This window comes from Chelon labrosus (genome assembly GCF_963514085.1).
Source record: "Chelon labrosus genome assembly, chromosome: 22".
Classification (NCBI taxonomy): domain Eukaryota; kingdom Metazoa; phylum Chordata; class Actinopteri; order Mugiliformes; family Mugilidae; genus Chelon; species Chelon labrosus.
In genome coordinates, this window is record NC_140355.1 from 8,845,053 (window position 1) to 8,864,717 (window position 19,665).

The 19,665-nt window shown below is 41.8% G+C and overlaps 1 protein-coding gene across 1 annotated transcript in view; it reads right to left on the reverse strand.

Moving 5' to 3' along the window:
* Positions 1-19,665, reverse strand: part of ank1b (ankyrin 1, erythrocytic b) — a gene marked incomplete at its 5' end in the record, with an annotated part of 70,270 nt that overhangs the window by 7,973 nt on the left and 42,632 nt on the right. Inside the window, 26 exons of the mRNA XM_084571637.1 lie at positions 514-585; positions 1,209-1,367; positions 1,937-2,068; positions 2,500-2,574; positions 3,663-3,747; positions 4,339-4,458; positions 5,802-5,930; positions 7,108-7,336; positions 7,428-7,524; positions 7,620-7,824; positions 9,948-10,159; positions 10,428-10,582; positions 11,025-11,249; positions 11,974-12,086; positions 12,330-12,393; positions 12,627-12,750; positions 14,046-14,066; positions 14,245-14,317; positions 14,500-14,592; positions 15,768-15,866; positions 16,029-16,127; positions 17,348-17,446; positions 17,745-17,942; positions 18,193-18,291; positions 18,501-18,602; positions 18,836-19,033. Of these exons, the coding sequence (XP_084427763.1) occupies positions 514-585; positions 1,209-1,367; positions 1,937-2,068; positions 2,500-2,574; positions 3,663-3,747; positions 4,339-4,458; positions 5,802-5,930; positions 7,108-7,336; positions 7,428-7,524; positions 7,620-7,824; positions 9,948-10,159; positions 10,428-10,582; positions 11,025-11,249; positions 11,974-12,086; positions 12,330-12,393; positions 12,627-12,750; positions 14,046-14,066; positions 14,245-14,317; positions 14,500-14,592; positions 15,768-15,866; positions 16,029-16,127; positions 17,348-17,446; positions 17,745-17,942; positions 18,193-18,291; positions 18,501-18,602; positions 18,836-19,033 (3,277 nt within the window). The remainder of the gene's footprint in view (positions 1-513; positions 586-1,208; positions 1,368-1,936; positions 2,069-2,499; positions 2,575-3,662; positions 3,748-4,338; positions 4,459-5,801; positions 5,931-7,107; positions 7,337-7,427; positions 7,525-7,619; positions 7,825-9,947; positions 10,160-10,427; positions 10,583-11,024; positions 11,250-11,973; positions 12,087-12,329; positions 12,394-12,626; positions 12,751-14,045; positions 14,067-14,244; positions 14,318-14,499; positions 14,593-15,767; positions 15,867-16,028; positions 16,128-17,347; positions 17,447-17,744; positions 17,943-18,192; positions 18,292-18,500; positions 18,603-18,835; positions 19,034-19,665) is intronic.

Genomic DNA, 19,665 nt, shown 5'->3' on the forward strand with positions numbered 1-19,665 from the left:
TGTTATCTTTATAACACTTTTAACTAATGTATCCATCCCAGACAAACACACACAGGCATGAATGCACACACACGTGTATGTATGTGTACACACACAGCAACACAATCACCCAATTAATAATCTAAACAATCCCAAACATCCATCATAAAAAGAGAAAAATAATAATTAGCGATTACCCAATATGCTGGCCTTACAGTTTATCCTTAAAATCCTGTCAAGACTGAAAGGAGTTCTCCTCATCTCTCATATTACTTAAGAAGAATAGGAACCATCATGTTCAGGGCTTAAATATGAGGTGTGAAAAACTGTAACTTAAAAAAATGACCAGTGCCCCAGTGAGGAATGCACAGAGGCGGTGTTGTTGCATGCTGCCCAAGGCTGGGTTCATGGTGGAAGAATGACACCATTCCTCAAACCTCAAAAACATCATTTGAGACTCATCCTCATTACCATCATCATCATCACGTCATGAGCAGCAAACCACCATGCAGCCCAAGTTCCCTCCCAACTTACCCCTTCTGAAAAACGGGGGTCTAATAACGCGTGGCTTGTGCACTAGGCGCGGTTGCCTTGTGTCCGTGATCTCTTGTGGGGCAATAGAGACAAGGTAAGACGGCTGTTACCCAGACTCAGAGGAAGCAGGGGGGGTTTTCAGAGGTGGAAAGTAATTGAGAACAACAGCTCACCTCGCTGTGCTGAAGAATTTCGGCTCAGATTTGGAGCAGCGATGACTATCTTAGCTGTAGTGACTAATACATATGAGGGACAAATTGTAATACTTCCTTTAACACCTAATCCCTTTGTACCATATGTTTGCATCTCCTATTAAATTATCTATCTGCAAAGGGTGACAAGTGCCAAATACTGGTGACTGAAGTTATTAAGTCTCTGATTAACGTTGCTTCCAGACTGTTTTTACACAAGAAATTTCTCTTAAAACTTTCCATTTCTGACCATTAATGATCAAATAACATGTGTATTCATTGCATAATCTTCTGGTCACTTTCAAAACTATTACAATCAAACTGTTAGTTTTAAATGTTAGATTTAAATGTAATAGAAAATAGAAAAAAAAAAAATCAAATAATCTAGCAACAGTTTGTTCCACTCGTTTAAGGTAGGTTTATATGTCTTCCTGAACATAGATTTCGACTGATCTGAATCTTGCATGCCTCGTGTGTCATGCTTGATGCTGCTGTGTGTCTTACCATTAATAACACTGGGCGACAGGAAGGTGGAGTCGCGGTCGCTGAGTCGACAGGCACCCTCCTCTGAAGAACCCGGCACTGGCTGCGGAGCCTGACCCTCCAGAGAGGTTACAATGTCTGCACGATCAATGTTCCTCAGAGCAGTGTAGAGGCTCTCCACTGAGAGGATGAAAGAGAAACAGACCAATGGAGGGGCCGGGCACAAGGACAAAAATAAGAGAAGGATACAGAGAAAGTCAGATAAGATGGATAGCTAGAGAGTGTTGTACCACTTAGACAAACTTAAACATAAAGGGCTGAGCTTTTGTCTCCCCCTTCTGGCAATGAGGGCAATTATACAAACACTGTCCACACACTATGACGTTAGCCATCCAGTCCTTAGTCTTCTTTAAGCATCACAAACCTTTTTTGAGACACAAAGGTTTCAGCCAGCTTTATAATTTTCTGTACGCTACTGTTTTTCTGTCCCTAAAGTTACTCCCCCTCCAAACAACTAACAGCAAAATAAGTTAACGACAGAACTGTCCACATTGAATTCTACTCCAGAAAATGTAAAAATGCGATGATTCAAAAGCTGGAGTATTAATGGCCTTTTTTTCTACAGTAACAAAGTAAATTAATGGACACCAGTCGCAGACAGATCAATTTAAGTAGCTCAGGTCAGAAGTGCATGAATTGTACGAGACACGCAGCTCTACTAATATATTTTACTCATATGTCGTACTTACTCTTGGCCCTTTTGCCCTCTCTGCTGGCCCACAAATTGAGAAGGGCAGAACTCTGGTCTAGCAGGGAGTTTGGATTCTCCACACGGATCCTATTGATGTCGTCCACACCAAACTGAAGCTCTCTTGCCAGCTCTGATAGAAGAACAGGAAAGTATGTGAATAGTTAGACAAATACAGCAGATAGGTAAATATCAGGATCACTCATATACGAGTTGAGCAGCATTGATTACTTCGTGATGACAGGTCAGTATGACAGTATGTAGCTATGAAAACAATTTATTGTAGACAACATGTTGGATGTGGGAGAAATGGAAAAGTGTAAAGACCTTTCATAAGGGAAAGGTGCTATGTGTTGCTATGGGTCAGCACTGGTGAGTATCTACTGTCAGTGGTCTGAGGAGGAACAACCTATGAACTGGTCAGTAATTATTTGGGGAAGAGGGCCGATCCTTGGCAGCTCCCATTTTTCACTTGTAGGACTGCTCGTTATGAATCAGGGCCAACAGCAGGAGTGCTCCTAATGTTTTTAGTTCAGTTTGGCGTACATATCTGAGGTGACTAACCTGCCCAGCTCAAACCCAGCTGTTCAGATATGATGTTGATTTTGATCTCAGTCCTCTCCATGGCATTCACTGTAGCTAAAGAGACAAAAAGGGGGTTCAGAAACATGCAACACAGCATGAAAAGCCAGTGTCACTAAGACTAAATATGAGAGCGTTTTAAATATAGTTATGTCTCAACGTATTTGGATAGTCCAACAGATACAAAGGTGACTATAATTGTTAAGAATAATAATGTGCGAAACAACTGTTCATCATATCAACTTTGGACTATCCAAATATTATTGATAGGTATCTAAACACTGCAGACCTTTGTTTAATTTTCCTTCTTTCGGTTTCAATTCATCATCTAAGACCTAAAAGATTTGACACTGACATGAGTTGCCATTAATGTCGTTAGCAACACTTACCTCAACAAAAGCATTGCTCTGTTGGAGGAAATATGCAACACCCACATTGTTTTATCCACGTAAACCTCAGGGTTAGGACACCATATGGACAGGGGAGGTTAGAATTTGGGGGATCATTCAGGTGCTAGTCCCATTAATCATAGTAGCATTCAGTAACCATTACAGAGGGACTGAGGTGCAATGTAGCAGCGCTGTGTAGACAGAAAAGGCCTTTCCCCCACGCCCCCACCCACCATCAAAAATATTTAAATCAACCATAAATGTCATCTTGACTCTGTTCATTTACCACAGGCCAGTATAAGGACTCCTCTGTCTAGCTCCACTGTGAGCTCCTGCCCATTCTCAGTGCTAAGCTACGGTGCTAATGCTAACAGCATCTGCTGCCATGCCGTTGGAATTCGCAGTGGAGACACCAGCGCCATGCAAAACCAATCACAGTCGTCATTCAATTGTCATAGCTACCAGGACACTCAGGACAGAAAAGGCATTTGCCATGTGCCATGGAGCCATTTTGGGCCGTGTTAGGGGACTGCACATTCAATATAATTTAACTGCACTGCAGATAACTCTGGGGCACACTGTAGAGCAGTGCATTGCATCCAAGGCTCAGTCTTTGTGCCATGCTTGCACACAAGAGATAAGATAGAGAGGGCAGAGTAAGAAGCAGGGTTGTGGGTAAAGGGGCAGTGCAACCTTCAGTGCCCATCTCCACTGTGTGTATATCAGGAGAGGGCTGAAGGTCAGTGGAGGACTTACCAACGCCAGGCTCGTTCAGCGCACTGTAGCGCTCTCTCAGGGCGAGGGGGGTTAAAGTCCGCCTGCGCTCCTCACTTCCAACAGCCTAAAGAAAAAGTTTTCATTAGAATTACTTCAAAATAATTGCCTAATGTGTTCACTTTTTAAACTTTTAACAGACACTGTTTGGTTAATGTAACATTAGCACTATGTAGTGCTTTCAGCGGGTACAATGAAAACAGACATCAATAGGAGTGTGTAAAATATTATTCTTTAGTCACATGCCAACTGAATGACTTATTGCACCAATAATCCAAATAAAGAATACAAGTTAAAGTTGAAGAGTCTCCATACCTTCAAAGCAGTCTGTCAGAATCCTAAATGTCCAAATTCATCGTAAGAGTCTAACAATCAAAAACTGATCGTGCCTCCCCCGCAATTAAGGGATGGGACACAACAGAGATTTGTGCAATGTCTGACACTGATAAATGTTTGACTGGCATTCGTCTACTAAAACTATTATTATTTCAAATATTTGACAAAGCAACAGTATATCTTGTAGAACAACTGTGGAAGAAACGATTTTAGAAAGGCTGACACAGCCAGACCTCATCAGACGTGGATGTCTACGGATATTCAAGCACAAAAAGACTGTATACGTGTGCAGGTGAGGTTGTGTTTGCAGTTAAATTCTTACCTTGACACAAGGTGGCATGGTTATGTTAAGGTTACACAGTACGTGCTGCGTGTCCTCGTACTTAGTGCACTTCCGTAGAAAGGACAAAAACCCAGTGGCATCCTTGTTACTATCCCTGACCTATTATTGAGGAAGATGGACAGAACAAGACAGAAAAAGAAAAAGAGAGCAAGAATATGGCGAAAGAGGAGATAGAAACCAGATAGAGGACAATGAATATGGAAGTAAGCAAAGAGAAATAGAGCAAAGAAATGAAGGATGTGAAAGAAAGATGAGAGTGCAAGAGAAGGGTCAAATGAGAAAAGAAGAAGATGGAACAGAGAGAGAGAGAGACAGAGAGAGATGAGCAGGAGGAGGAAGCAAAAACAGATCAGAGCAGGTATTAGATCCCTCAACTATATCTCGAGCGTGTGGCAACATGGGACGAGAAGCAGGGGGAAACAGGGATGGAAGCAGTCCACAGGCAGGCGAGAGGGAGAGATTTACCTGCACATTTTACCTGGACATCTGTCAGACCAGACAGTTACAGAGAGTCAGTGACCGTGAGAGAGAGAAAGAGAGACAGTGAGACAGACACGTACAGACAGGCAAGGCCGCAAGATAGGAAGGCAGGCAAAGAAAGTGAGGGAGTCACACGACATGCAAACAATTACCCGACAGAGTCGACAGCTACATAGGTAAGTTGTTTGTTGCTTGGCTACAAGTATTCATCTAGATGATACTGAACAGTACTGTATGTCACACTGACAGACACACAGGGTCACTGACAGAAACTTAGGAAAACAGAAGCGAACAAGTGAATAATACATATATATGGTCACAGGACAGACAAGAAAGGCTTGCACATACATCGACACAGTATGAAAACAGATACACTAGTCATATGTGCAAGAGAACGACTAAAATAAAACGCACAAAGGAAAAAAATGACTGATGAATTGACCATTATCATCGGAAAAAAGGACTAATTTTACAATGATAATCAAGGGATAAACAATGCACCATTACAAATGAGCCTGGATGTTATTATTATCTTAAATTAAATTTGAAAGGAACAATCTAAAATTCTGACAACTCTTGTCTGAAATGATAATGACTGGAATGGATTGACTGACGGACACATTTTCTTCACACTGTATGAATACGATGACACTGTGTTATTATTGCTCCATTCTCTTTTGATGTAGTGTTGCCGTAAAGCAGACAGAATGAGAGCAGAGCACTGTACTGTTATCTCAACATGCCGACAGTGACAACAACTGCCTGACTGATATGCCAGTGAAGAGCAAACAGACACAGAAAAAACCACCACATGAACGGTTTGTTTGGGTGATCAGACTGACGAACTGGCGAGAGGATCCTTGACACACTGAGCCCAACAACTGAACAGAAATATATATTATGTGAACACACAGCAGTGACAGAAAAGGAGCAGGCACGTGGACGGTCGGATGAAGACAGACCTTGACAGAGACGGGCAGTCGGTTATCTCTGAAGGCCTGAAAGCTGAAGCTGCGAGGCTGCTGAGTGGCCTTCCGGATGGGCACCAGGTTCCCAGAACACTCCAGGTGCAGCGGCATTCCCTCCATTAGCTGCGGAAAATGTCACGAAAGTTAAACATAAAACTCTTTACATCATAATAAGAGGAAAAATGAATTGGTTCTTTTTATGCACCGGTACTAGCAACATGTGTTATTCTGTTTAATCATTGTAGAAGCCAGCAACGACAATGGTTGCAATCATTTTTTAATGCCGTAGCCTCAACATGACAAATATTTTGTAATACGGAGATAAGTTTATTTTTTCTCATTATCTGAAGTTGTGCAGAAAAGTTTGTTTTCAGGTGATTATTTTCTTATCACAAGTAAACAAAAAGTTCTATCCTCTTTTGGGTAGAGTACTATACAAAGCGATAAAGTCCTTGAGAGAAGGCGGTTGTGGTGTTTGAAAAGATTAAACAAAGGAGATAGAGGTTTGTGTCTTTAAGCCTCAGAAAAGCTAGTCTTTCTGGTTTAGGAAAAAAGCATGATTGGGCTTAAATTGCCCCCTTTGAACTGGAAATGTTTCTGTCGCTGCTTCATAGAGCATAGCGGCGAAATTACGTGTGTATAGAAGTTTTCAGGATTCAAGTTATAATGTGATCTTTGCATAAGTCTCTAAAATAAAGATCAATAAATAAAAACACACGTGATTTCAGTTGAGTGAGGACACATAACAGCTTGTTCTACAATATATATAATTTCTCCAAGTCACACACACGACACACAGTTGTTTTTGGTCCTGATACAGTGGTAGCAATTCATTATTGACAGCAGCTGTTACAGTATTTTACTGCACCCCAAATGATGTTTGTGTTTATTTATACAGAGCACAAAAGTGCGATCAGATCTCAAGTGCTGGCTGGGGACGCATGTGGAGACACATTTCAATGCCAGGTTTTTCCAGGTTGGATATTAATGCAGGGGCCATTAAAGGCTGAAATCAGGTGTGATCACATGACTCAGACACAAATTCTTTTACTTGTCCATGTCCATGCAATCTTGAAAATAGCTTTTTTCTCATGATAGATTATCTTGTTATGTGAAAAAATGCTCCACGCATGGCCATACTTGGCTTTCGCAAAATATAATTTCCATGTAGCTAAAATCAAAGTCTGCTTATATAAATCACTCTCGAGAACAAATGACTTAAATCACATGTTCTATTGGTCTTCATAACGACTTTGTTCTGGTGACCATGCCAACTGTTTCCATTTGCCCCGGTGCTGACCTCTATATCTCGACTGCGGGCCACTTCTGTGAAGTTTTCATGCAGCTCCAGAGTTTTGTCCATCTTGTCATCTGTCATGCAGTAACAACGCAAGCGCCCCTCGCGTGCTTCATTCATCTTGGCAAAAATAACAAACTTGGCCATGTATGGAACGGCCATTAGCTCACGATACAGCAGGTTGGCAAAGGTCACAGCCTCTGCTGTCCGAGGGCAGTCTGCCAGCCAGAATCTGAATAATGTAAAGAAGAGCAAAGCTTGATTAGTATTCAGATGCGTGCACTCCTGAAGGAAGGCAAGTCTTGGTCACTGCGGGGGCTCACCTTGCAGAGACATTGGTGGTAAAATTGGCACAGTTGTTGGCGTACATCAGCTTGGTGGTTCCAGTGATGTCCTCCCACTGAGCTGGTGCTGTACCACCTGAGACACGATGACCACACCGTCATTCATGTCCCAATAAGGGACAAGACTAATTTAACCACAGTCAACACATTATTTTAAAAAGTGAAACCTACCAATGACACTGCAGAGGAGACGCAAGCTGGTAGTATCTCCCTCGCCAGCATCACGAGGACTCTCCCTCCAGGACGGTGGTAAAGGAATGCGCAACCCGATTGGACGGTGGAATTTGCGTCTGCGTGGCTCGATGGTAACCACAGGGCTGAAGGTTGCCTGGTTACCAAGCTGCCTAGTCAGCAGCTCATCTGGGATTGGCTGCGCCTGGGGTTAAAGTGGTGAGGGAACAGCTTATTGAGACGAGACATTTTTAAGAACATGAAGTTGAAAAATGCTGAGAACATAAAATATATGAAAGATAAACTCAAGCACAAATAGCATAACAGCCTAATAATAAGAAAGGATAGTGCATAGGTAGGGAATTATAAAAGAGCACATACAAAAAGACTGAAACAGCAAACACACAGCCATACTCACACATGCAACAAACTCATATTTCACACCTGACCCAACTCAGATCAGTGCATCACCTCGGCCAGTGTGGCTCACAACTTAAATCAGGGAACTGAGGAGTGACGAATGGCTGGATAAAAGGAGAACATAAACAGACCAGCATAAGGCAAAGCAAAACTCATGCAGATCCTCACATCACATCAGTGCCGTGACAGACAATGTAAACAATGTCCAGTGAAGTGACCAAGGCAACGGGAAAGAAGAACCCATAATCCGTCACAATCTTTCTGTCATGGAAAACAAAACCAAACGGAGGCGGTGAGTGAAAACTGATGGTCAGCATGAGTGTAACCAAGTTCCCATATGTGTGTCTGTGGAGGTCTGGATGAGTAACACCCATACATTTGCCAAAAGCCCCTTTTTGACATTGCAGACACCATGTGTTGCGAATGCTAATTTAGGATCAGCGCAATATGCAGTAGCTGTATAGCTGTGTTCAAGTAACCAGGGTAATGTATAATAATTTAAAATTCAGAGATATCATGTAGTATTTTAAAGGCCTTGAAAATACAACCATATTTAGTCAATGCGTTTTCTTTTAATTAATAATACGCTCTGCTTTACCTCCACCAGTTATAAAGAAGTGTTGGATTATACACTGTACTGATTTATTCATTTATTTATTTTTTCCTAAGAGACTGCTTTTGCGGACTGGGCGACATGGCAACTGTCAATCATCATAACATCACATCCTGTTTTTATAGCAACAAATAACTAACTAAAGTGAAACTTATCAGAAAAAAGGACCCTTGAGTATGCATCAGTATTATATTAACTACCTAAAATGACAGTAACCAGCTTTGAAAATGTTTTATTTGACGTGTATTTTAGTGTTTTAGTTCAGCTCAAGGGCCATCCACTAACATGGAGGAGGTGGAGCTTATGACCTATTCTGCAACCTGCCAACAGGGGGAGCTCTACTTGCTTTGGCTTCATTTTAGAGGAGCTGTTCCGTTATACTTCTTTAATATACAGTCTATAGTTTGGACAGATGAACGGGAAACAAATTCTTCTTCATATGTTATATTTTTGACAGGATTGTTCCTCCACAGTGGGCAGAACTACTTTTTGCATGTGAAAGGTTTGAATCTGTAATCTTAATTATTTTAATCAGATTGAAGAAATATTGTGCATGTAAATATAGCCACTAATGTATTCAGTGCTACCTTTGGTTTCGGTTCAGTCTCAGCGAAGCTGATTTGTTGATGACGAATACACCAACGCAAATTCATCTTATAATGAAAAATAAAAAACTGAAAATGCAAGGCAGGAAAACATATTTCAAAAATGTAACATGCACATGATTTGCAGTCAGTGAGAAAAACATTCAGAACCTGTTACGTTCCTCTAAAATAAAATAGAACAATATACTGACTCAAATATGGATTTTCTGCTCTCCTAGATGCAATAACTCAAATGACAAGTCATAACCTTCCTTCAAACGTGAAGATTCTCAATAAGAATGAATCAGTCGGTCAACATCGAGTAACGTCTCCATGACTGATAGCACGACTCCTACATATTGGGGCTCATTGGTCAAACTGACAGAACATCAGCTTCAGGAAATGAAGTCTGTCAAATCTCTAAGACTGAAAGCAGCAGAAACACAAACCGAGGTAAACATGTTGGCACAGACCACTGAATCGCAGATGTTTTATAATTCAAACATCTGCTCTCAGTGATTTCTGCAAAGCACTCAGATTGTGTTTGTTGTACTAACAAGATAACAAACCTCCAAGCAATTATGAAAGATGAGGACCTGCACAGCGTCTATTAAAATGGTTTTCTGCTTTTTCCTATCTATTCTGTTCATCCATTCTACTTATTATCTGTAATCTACTGATTTCTACTATAACTTTGACTCATCCTCATACCTGCAGTCCCAGTCTCACTCTCTTGGTGACAGCAGTCTCGGGGAAAATGGCCTCAACATGGGGGACCAGCTTAGTGGTGAGTCGACCGCCCTCTGGACCAATGAGATCGCTCTCCTGCTGAATGCGGGAGACTACAGCAAAGTAGAGGGGGAAGTCGGTGGAGATGATTCGACGGATTCTCTTCTTCTCCAGCTCCTCTTGACTCTCCAAGTCTACGATGAAGGAAGGATAGAAATAGAGAAACGATACTCAGAAGGGGACAAAAAGATAATGCATACAGTATAAGTCAATCAGTTGTAAGTGGATATGAGAGTAGCAGGCATTTGTGCCGTGCTGCTGAGACAGCGTTCCCATTATGAAAGTACCCCCTCCCTGTGTTCCTGTTCTGTAGCTCCAGGGCCATACATCAAGATTAACACTGACTTATCTGCGGCGATGCAAGGTCTCACGGACAATGGCATCAGTTACCATCGCACTGACCTTCGTCCATGCCATTCAAAATAGTTTCCAGCACTTCGTCGCCATAGCGATTGCGATGCTCCTTCCAGACGGAGCCGTTTTCGCTGCGGAGGACCACAAGCTCTCTGTCTCCTCGGCCCAGAGAGGCAAAATGAGGGATCTCCACGATAACGGGTCTGTGGAAGAAACAACAACCAGCATAAAGATCTGGTCTGTTCACAGAATTGTACTGAATTCAGCAGACCCCTTAATCAGGCCAGTCTTATAATAATAATAATAATAATAATAAAAAAAATGGCACTTATTGTTATTACTTAATATTGTTAGTATTGTTTTGCACCATAATTGACAGCAACTCCCTCAAATGTGTGCACATATCAATGGCCAATAGATGGCACACTAATAATACGCTTGTAATGAATTTTCAAGTGCTGCAAGCATTAGAGAAACTCAATACAAACCAGGAACTTTTAAGATATTTAAAAGCTGTCAAACCCACAATACAACCCTTAAAATACCAAAAAGAAATCATGTTAGTATGATCAAGAAGGGATCATACATGCACAGTTAATAGCGGCCAAAAACACAGGAAATAAACCCAGTGCAGGTTTGACTCACCCAAGGAACTGCATGCTGGACGGCCCCAGGGAAATTATCCGGCTGGCAAGGCCCTCCCCCTCCACCAGTGGAGGAGGTGTGGTCAGTTTCTGGGGCTTGACGAGGCGGCAGGTAATGCGCGTCGGTGCGGCGCACGTTCGTGGTGGGATGATCACCCGTAGCCCGTGGTGTCTGCTGCCTCGCATGGAGCCTCCTCGAGCATCCACCATGAAACTCACCAGGAAGCTGAGCATCACACAGATATTTAATGAGTCATCTGGTTACTTAAATACATTCAGACTTCATGTTATAAGAGATGCTCAGCACTTGTGACTAATAATTGTGCACGCACTGTACTACCACCTTGCCAATCATCCACGTTGTATAATTTACAAATTTCTGTCTGACTGACTTCAGTAAAGTACTTCCACACAGCAGAGGTTGACTTTGGTTCCTCTTTTTGAATATCTTGATATTTTATGCGTCATCCAAGTTACAGTATGGGTTAGTAAATAAAAGAAACATCCCTATAATTGTGATTATGTCTTGAGAGGGATGGTATGTGGATTATCTACTGTTCACTCTTGGCCACTGATGATCATTCATGAGGATATCATCGTGTCAATGACATACAGAGGACATAAATGATGAAGGATGGTTCTGCAGTTCAACCAAATGTTTCAACTGTTTGTGAACAGACCTTCCCTTGCAAATCTGTGTTTTACATCCCAAATAATTACTAATCATACACTGAAGACCATTGTTATATATAAGAAAAAACAACCTCTATGACTTTCAACTCCTTTTCCTTTTGTGCATGCTGTACCATACATTTGCAATACTGGTAATTTTACAGCCAAAACCCCTTCTTCATCGCAAGCCTGAAAAGAGGTGTGGATGCATACCGCAATTAATATAAGTAAATAAAAAAAAAAAAAAAGGAGTAACTTGAAATGTTTCATTAGCTCACCCCGTGTGTATGGGGCTGGCTACAGGGCTGACGTTGTCTGAAGTCTCCGTAGCCGGGCTGCTTGGGATTAGAGAATCCTCGTCGTACTCTTTTGGCAAAGGGATGGGGGTATGCTGCGGTCAGAGAGGGAGAAAAATGACAGGTGGTGAAAAGCGGAGAGGCAGCAAGAAAACCATGACTGAGAAGATTAAAAAAGTGGGAGTAGAAAATGAGAGAGAGGAAAGGATGGCTAAAAATGCAGCACCAAAAAAGGAGTGAGAGAAAAGGCACTAAAAGAAAAACTCCAAAGTAAAATGAATATGACGAAGTAGCAAATGATACAAAATGGAACCCACACTGTAAATGTTAAACGTTACCTGATCCAACAGAACTGTCTCTGGTGACACACAGGGGATCCTGGGAATAGCAGGAGAATATGGCCTGCAGGAGAGGAAGTGAGAATTAGGTAAAATGAGACAGTGGGTGAATATTACTCTGCAAGAAATTCTTGGCGTCATATTCTGCTGCTTGCCATAATTTAAGACGAATGATCTGTGTCAGGAATTAAGGCACTGGCTCAGCATTTTACAACTACATTACGTCATGTATTCTCGAAAGTGAAACAAAATCAGTTTTCGATTTACCACCTCACGAGCCACTACACGCTGACTTACGTGGTGCCCATGCCACCCTCAAACTCTCTGAGGGTCTTCTTTGGGGAAAGAAAGTCATCGTCCTGGTCCTTGAAGTCGTCCAGCTTCAAATAACGCGCTCCATCCATACCGAGCAACTCGTCCCCTGTGGGCGAAATAAAAAGGTAAGAATGGTGCAGAAGGAGCCAAGAGGACATGACAAAAACTGGGAGGTAACAGGTTACAAAGAGCACGTAAGGAGTTAAGAGAGAAAAGGATGAGACCAGCGGAATACGGGCCAAGTTCTTACACTCGTAAGTTTCCTAAATTAAGGAAAAATATCTGCCAATAGAATTCATTTTTCCTCTGTATATTCAGAGTAAATCTATTTTCTGACTGAGGTCAAATAATTGAATCCATAGGGCGAAAGCAGTAACCGTCACACCACCATCCTTCCCATCCCTTCACCTTTTTACGAAACCACAGAAAAAAATGGCCACAAAGCGATTTGAAACATTTTAGTCCAAGCAATGCAGTCAAACCAACAACAACCAGAGCCGATGGAAACCAAAGGAGTGAAAGAAGAGGATCGGTAAGACAGTGAATATTAACACAGTTCAGGACACTGCATGGACGGCAAACTGCAAGGCACCTGGTGACAGCTTTTTTTAGTGAGCATGCCCATTAAAGATGAAATCACATGTGGTGATGGTTTCTGTGTAGGAGAAAACAGCTCAATTATTAAATAGGTATGATACTGAAATAATAATCAGAACAACAATAGTACAACTATAAACCACTGGACATGACGTTCACAGACGTTAGTACAAGCTGCTCAGGAAAACAAAAAGATGTTAAAGAAGGACGAAAAAATTAAACAAGGACAAAATACACCGCAAAATGAAGGCTGAGTGTGAAAATGCTTCCAGGATTTGTTGAAAATGTTTTAGCGATTTTAATTCTGGGATTCTCCATACCGGAAAAACAACTGCATAAACAGCAGCTGTGTGTGTTGTTTGCGGGAGAGTGTCACTGCTGTGGAACAGCATGTGTTTAATCAGCTTACGGATCAATTAGGCTGTAAAAGGCAGGAGTAACTGCAGCGCTGAATTAAAAGGGAGACGTTTGTCTTTTAAAGGCAGCAATACCGTAGTTCTGTCAATACTAAGCTCACGAACAGATGCGCACTGAACGCTGGGAACAAGGAAGATGTTGTGACTACATGCTGATGAAAAACTGACACTTTTTTTCTTTTTTAAATAAATCTCTGAACAAGAAAGAAAGATAATACAGATAATACAGAGAGGACAGAGAACAGCAAACAGGGCTGGAGTTGAGAGTAGAACTGATTAGAAAGACAATTAGTGACAAACAGAGAAAATGAGTAAGTGCAACTGCAATGAAGGCACAAGTTCATGAGCCACCGGACCGGACAAGGCAGAGATACAGACACAATCCTACCTAACGTTAGCTGGGCAACCCCTACAAAGCAAATAGAAAAGGGTGTTATAGACAGTCCAATATATGTATTTAGATTCATGCTGGTACTTCGATATGTCAGTGTACTTCCCATACAGTCTTCTTTACCAAAATAGCGATTCAGAGCTGAAAATAAATAATCAAAGCTGTGCAGTCTGTGCGTTCAAAACACATGGCCTACCTTCATCCTCTGAAACGTCCAAAATCTCATCTACCGTCTCTGGAAAACTCATCCGATGTTTCTCTGTAGTGATCTGTAGGACCCCGAGAAGAGAGAGAGAGAGAAAGGAGATGGAAAGACAACAGACAATGAGCGAGATTCATTTGCGTGCAAGACAAGACGGTAATTTAATTGAACATCTGAGTCACGGGGTGTCAAGGCTACTTCTTTACGCATTGGTGTAACCATGAGAACCATGCATGATGTGTTGCTCACCGCGGAGACAGACTCCTCGGTAACCAGCTTCAGCACATCAATGACAGAGATGTAACCCAGCCGCTTAGCAATGCCCAAGGGAGATGTCCCATTCTATACAGACAGACAGATGATAAACATTAACATTACAAAGCTTTTCATTCTTTCTGCAGAAAACATCCTCTAATGCAATAAAGAGTATAAGATTTTGCCTGATAGAATTTTATTTTGGAGGTGTGAAACATTAAGTCTAAACTACAAATGAATGGAGGGGTTTTGTGGGTATATAGTGACAGCGGGCAAACTGAAATGAAAATACACAAAGTTTGTAGTACTTTATTGTGTTACCATTTCCCTGAACACGTCCCAGTGCTAACAACCACCGAAGATGAGTGAATCTACATCTACTGAATCCAGATGGTAAACCAAACACAAATTGTTCCAAAATGTGATGCAGTAGTTTACAGTAGTGACAATCCTGTGAGATAATCAATTAAGTTAAAGCCTGCCTGTGTAACTGTTATACATAGGGTATGGAATGCAAGGAATTCTGCACGTTTTATTGGCTTATACTAAATTATTTCTTATTATACACACCAAGACAGGAGAGGTCAGAAATCACGCGGAGAAATGACTTAAAACAGCCTTTTCTTATTTGTTATCACACCATCTGCAGGAAGCGGATATGTTTTCTCAGAGGAATCAATATGTCTGATGTTTAAAATAAATCTCTGTTAAGTCACTATCTATCCTATGACCCACTGATGATATATTTTTATTACAACAAACTAGGAGTCTGTGGTCACTTTCTTAATTAACTTCTATTATTAAGTAGTCACAGCCAATGCAAAGTGTTAAGGGTTAGTGTAGGTTATTGTTTATTAAAAATGCATCTACAATATAAGACAACGGCCATTTTTGTCATTTTTCTGACTGCGAAACAGTCTAAGTCAATGGGACAAAGAAGGAGCAGCTACAGTGAGCTGTTAGATGAAGAGCTGCAAGCGACAAGCTGTACCCCTCCAACTTCTCTGTGAGGTAATCTTTCACTGCGCCCTGCAAAGACTCATGCCACGTGCAGCAGAACATCAGATCGCAGCTGATGGAACGATGGGAAAAGGCAAATGAACGCTTGGTTTTGTTTTAAAACGAGAACAGTCTGTTTATCTGCAGTCAGTATTTTGTGACCTGTAGTATAAAACAGACTTTGCTGTTACCACCAGTCCCAAGGAGTTGGAGACGACCACTTTAAGGAAGGTTATAACAAGATATTCCTAAAAGCGCCTCACCGAAGTAATCTCATTTGGCTGGGCTCCATGTTTCAACAGCAGGGTGACTATGTCGGTGTGGCCCTGCTGAGCAGCCTGGTGCAGAGGGGTGTAGCCCATCTGAAGAAAAAAAAAAAAAAAAAAAAGGAGGAATAATAGTCAGACAAAGGAAGAAACAAAAAAGATTCATTCATTCATTCATCTTCTGTAACCGCTTATTCCTGCTAAGGGTCGCGGGACAAAAAAGATGATGAAAATAATAGTAGTGACAAAGAACATTACCCTCGTCTTGCTGTTGACTTGAGCCTGCTGCTGCAGAAGGAACTTCACCATCTTGATGTTGCCATAGTGACAGGCCACATGAAGGGGTGTGTAGCCCATCTGAGACAAGGAGAGAGACACAGCTGGCTGTTGTTCAGTAGCTTTACTGATGCCTCCTAATGGCCAGCATGAATCTTAGTGTGAATTCTTAGAGAGAGGAGACTGCACAACTGAAAAGGCAGCTAACATGAAAGAGGACTTATTATGCTTATTTCCAGCTGGTTATTTTTCCTGGGACTCCATTATAGTGGCTTTGCATGACTGTCAGCGCAAAAAATAAATAATCCATATTTATCTCTTGCAGTTTGTTATGCAGCCACTATGCTTGAAAACAGGGAACATTAGATCTGGGCTTTTTAATACCACTTTCTAATGATTGGAAACATTTGCTTGTGAGCACCATCTCATCATCTTGTTGTGGTGGAATTAAAAGCAACGTGTAAACCTCGGATTTCGGTCCAGAATACGTGTGTGGACAAAAACCTACATCTGTACATCTGACAACAAAAAAAAAAAAGACTACAGCAGGATCTTTTTATTGTGTGACATCAGTGGTTATTTTTATGCCGGAGTATTACTGAATGACTATAATACTACTCAAGTAGACCCTTTTGTGAGAACATGTAATACATTCACCGTGGTTTTACTTTGTATGCAGGTACACATGCTGTGTCTGGAGCAGAGGAAAATAAATCTATGATGAACTTTCTACAAAAGTAGAAGAGAAAATCGGAGGCCGATTGTCCAGAGGAGGGTTGAGCTCATGCTTGTACATGTGTTTACCTCAGCATATAAAACTTCAGACACGTTTTACATGAATGTCCAGCACTGTAGTAATATATATATATATATGACAGAAAATAAGGAAAAGCTAAAATGTCCCCTTTAAACAAGAAATGGGATATTAATGTATTTATTTAAAATATGAAATAACAAAAATACATTTATAGGTACAATAAAGAAATTAAACAACTCGCCACTTCAGCTGGACTTCAGACCATTTGGCTTTTGACTAAGAAGAGTTTTGTAAAGTTAAACTCTGTGACGTTTCATTTCTGGAAGTTTGTTAATAACAGAAATGCTTAAGGACCATGACACCATACTGTATGTGTGACACTAAAATCCTGCAGCTCAAGTTTCACTGTCCTGAGGCCAAAGCATTATAGAACATGACACTGTACACATCAGCAAAGTGGAGGTCAATGCTATCTTTTAACCTATCACATCTAATTATACATATCTGATGACCATGTGCAACAGTGGGAGGGGGTGTGACTTACCCGTGAAGCGGTGTAAACGGAGGCCCCGTGTTTAACCAACGTGTCAGCGATTCCCACGTGACCCTCCTGAGCCACAAGGTGCAGAGGAGTCAGTCCGTTCTGAAAGACAGCAAGAATGATGAGTGTCTTTTTTCAAAGAATAGAATAGAATAGAATTATTTCTTCATTGGTCCCTCATGGGGATATTCGTCCACACAGTAGTTCACTCTGCAGTGTCCCTTGGGTAGGGCCCTTTGGTCCCAAGCTGCTTCTCTGAGCACTGCGCCACAACAGATTATCTACTGTCTGGATAGCATATAGTCTGGCAATCTAACATTTTTCAAAGATGAACTCAAAGATGAAAAATCTACCTTTCACTCTCTGGGACTGATACATTGGATCCTTTCTCATATCCTACCTTATTTCCTAGATTGACATTGGCCTGTTTGGAGATGAGCAGGGCCACAATGTCTGGCCTTCCCTCCTGTGAAGCCAGGTGTAGGGGCGTGATGCCTTGCAGGGACTCAGAATTGGGTGATGCCCCATTCTGAAGCAGACAACTGGCCACCTCCATCTGGTTCTGCTTGGCCGCTATGTGCAGGGGAGTGTAGCCGTTCTGCATAGAGAGACACAAGGACATACGGACAGGAACGAGAGTGGACATCGCTTCTCTTAACACTCCTCATTAAAACCTGAATTGTGTTGTAAGAGAGCCCTTTTCAGTCCAAGCATTGCTCTGTAAGTCACTGTATGCTTGAGTGTCACGCTCTCATTTGACCCGTTTTGTAAGTTTGTCAATGGTGGACATGCATGTTGTGTTGGCCTGCCTGTGTGAGCATGTGCACACACATATGTGAGCATCTTACTCGGGCAGTGCTGTGTGCAGATCCTCCCTTGCTGACCAGGAGTTTAACAACATCCAGGTTGTTGTGATGGACGGCCACATGAAGGGGTGTCAGACCGTTCTGTTGACCACACACACACACACACACGGACACATATATAACCCCACACACACACACACACACACACACAGAAACATGTATATATGAAACACATACCATGGCAATCTATCAGTCAGTCTATTAATAATTTTATCTCTCAAGCTTTCAAGCTGATCTGCCCCTCCGAGCCTTGAAAGAGTGCGTTAATGTTTCTGCACAGAATGTCTCACCTTCCCCGCTGCATTGGGGTTAGCGCCTCTCTCCAGAAGGAGCTCAGCTACATCCACCTTTCCATATTTAGAGGCCACGTGAAGGGGAGTGAAACCTTTCTGCTCAAAAGACAAAACAACATACACTATATACCACATCGTTTTTGAGTAAGTGTATTAGAATGAGGATGAGAAGAGGACATTTTAAAAAAGTGGCCATCATATAGGACAATTATAGTTTATGCAGTGGGAAGTTTCCAAACATAAAGTTATCAAATCTAATATCAAACATAATGTGTAGTCGTGGACCAGTCAAGTCTGAAATATTGCATTAATCGTCATGGCTTCTATTCTACCTTTGTCATCTTGATTTGCTGTGCTCCAGCATCCAGTAATATTCGAATGGTGTGGACGTGTCCTTCACGTGCAGCGATGTGTAAGGGTGTGTGTCCTGCCGTTGTAGCCGAGTCTGGGTTGGACTTGTGCTCAAGGAGCAGCTTGACAAGCTCCTTGTGGCCCATACGGGCCGCACAGTGTAGAGGTGTCTGGTCGTCCTGAGTACAAAGAACGGGGAGACAGAGGTCATTTCATATAGATTTATATATGAAATAAGATAGCACAGAGCATAAGGGACTGAAATAACAAAACCAACCAGTCACCCAAAAAAACCTGCCAACTGACCCCTTGTTGGCCCTCTGATCGGTTGGCTGACCACCAACCTCAGGGCTCCTACCTTTCATCAAGTCCTGACTTCCTGTGTCACTGACGCTGAACAAAAGCAATCCACTGGTCCATTCCCACACAAAAATACTGCGAATATGTAGACTTAGTTAGCATTAAAACTTGTAATTGTAGCTCTTTAAAGAAGACAGAGCCGACAAGTTTGGGTACAGTGGAGGAAATAACCGTGCGTAAAAACTGAAAACTGCTGAAAAGACTAGTAATTCTTCCAATACCTGCCAATGTTAGCACGGGTGCTAACGTTATCTTGCCTCCACGTTACTTTTAGACTCTGTTTTTCTATGAGAATGGATGTTTGTCTAACGTAGCATCAGTAACATAGGAAGTCAGGACTTGATAAAGGGTAGGAGCCCTGTGGTTGTTGGTCCGCAGACCAATCAGTTACATAAACGCACTTGAGGTGGGTTTTGAGTGTTATGAAATGGTATCATGATGCAAACATACC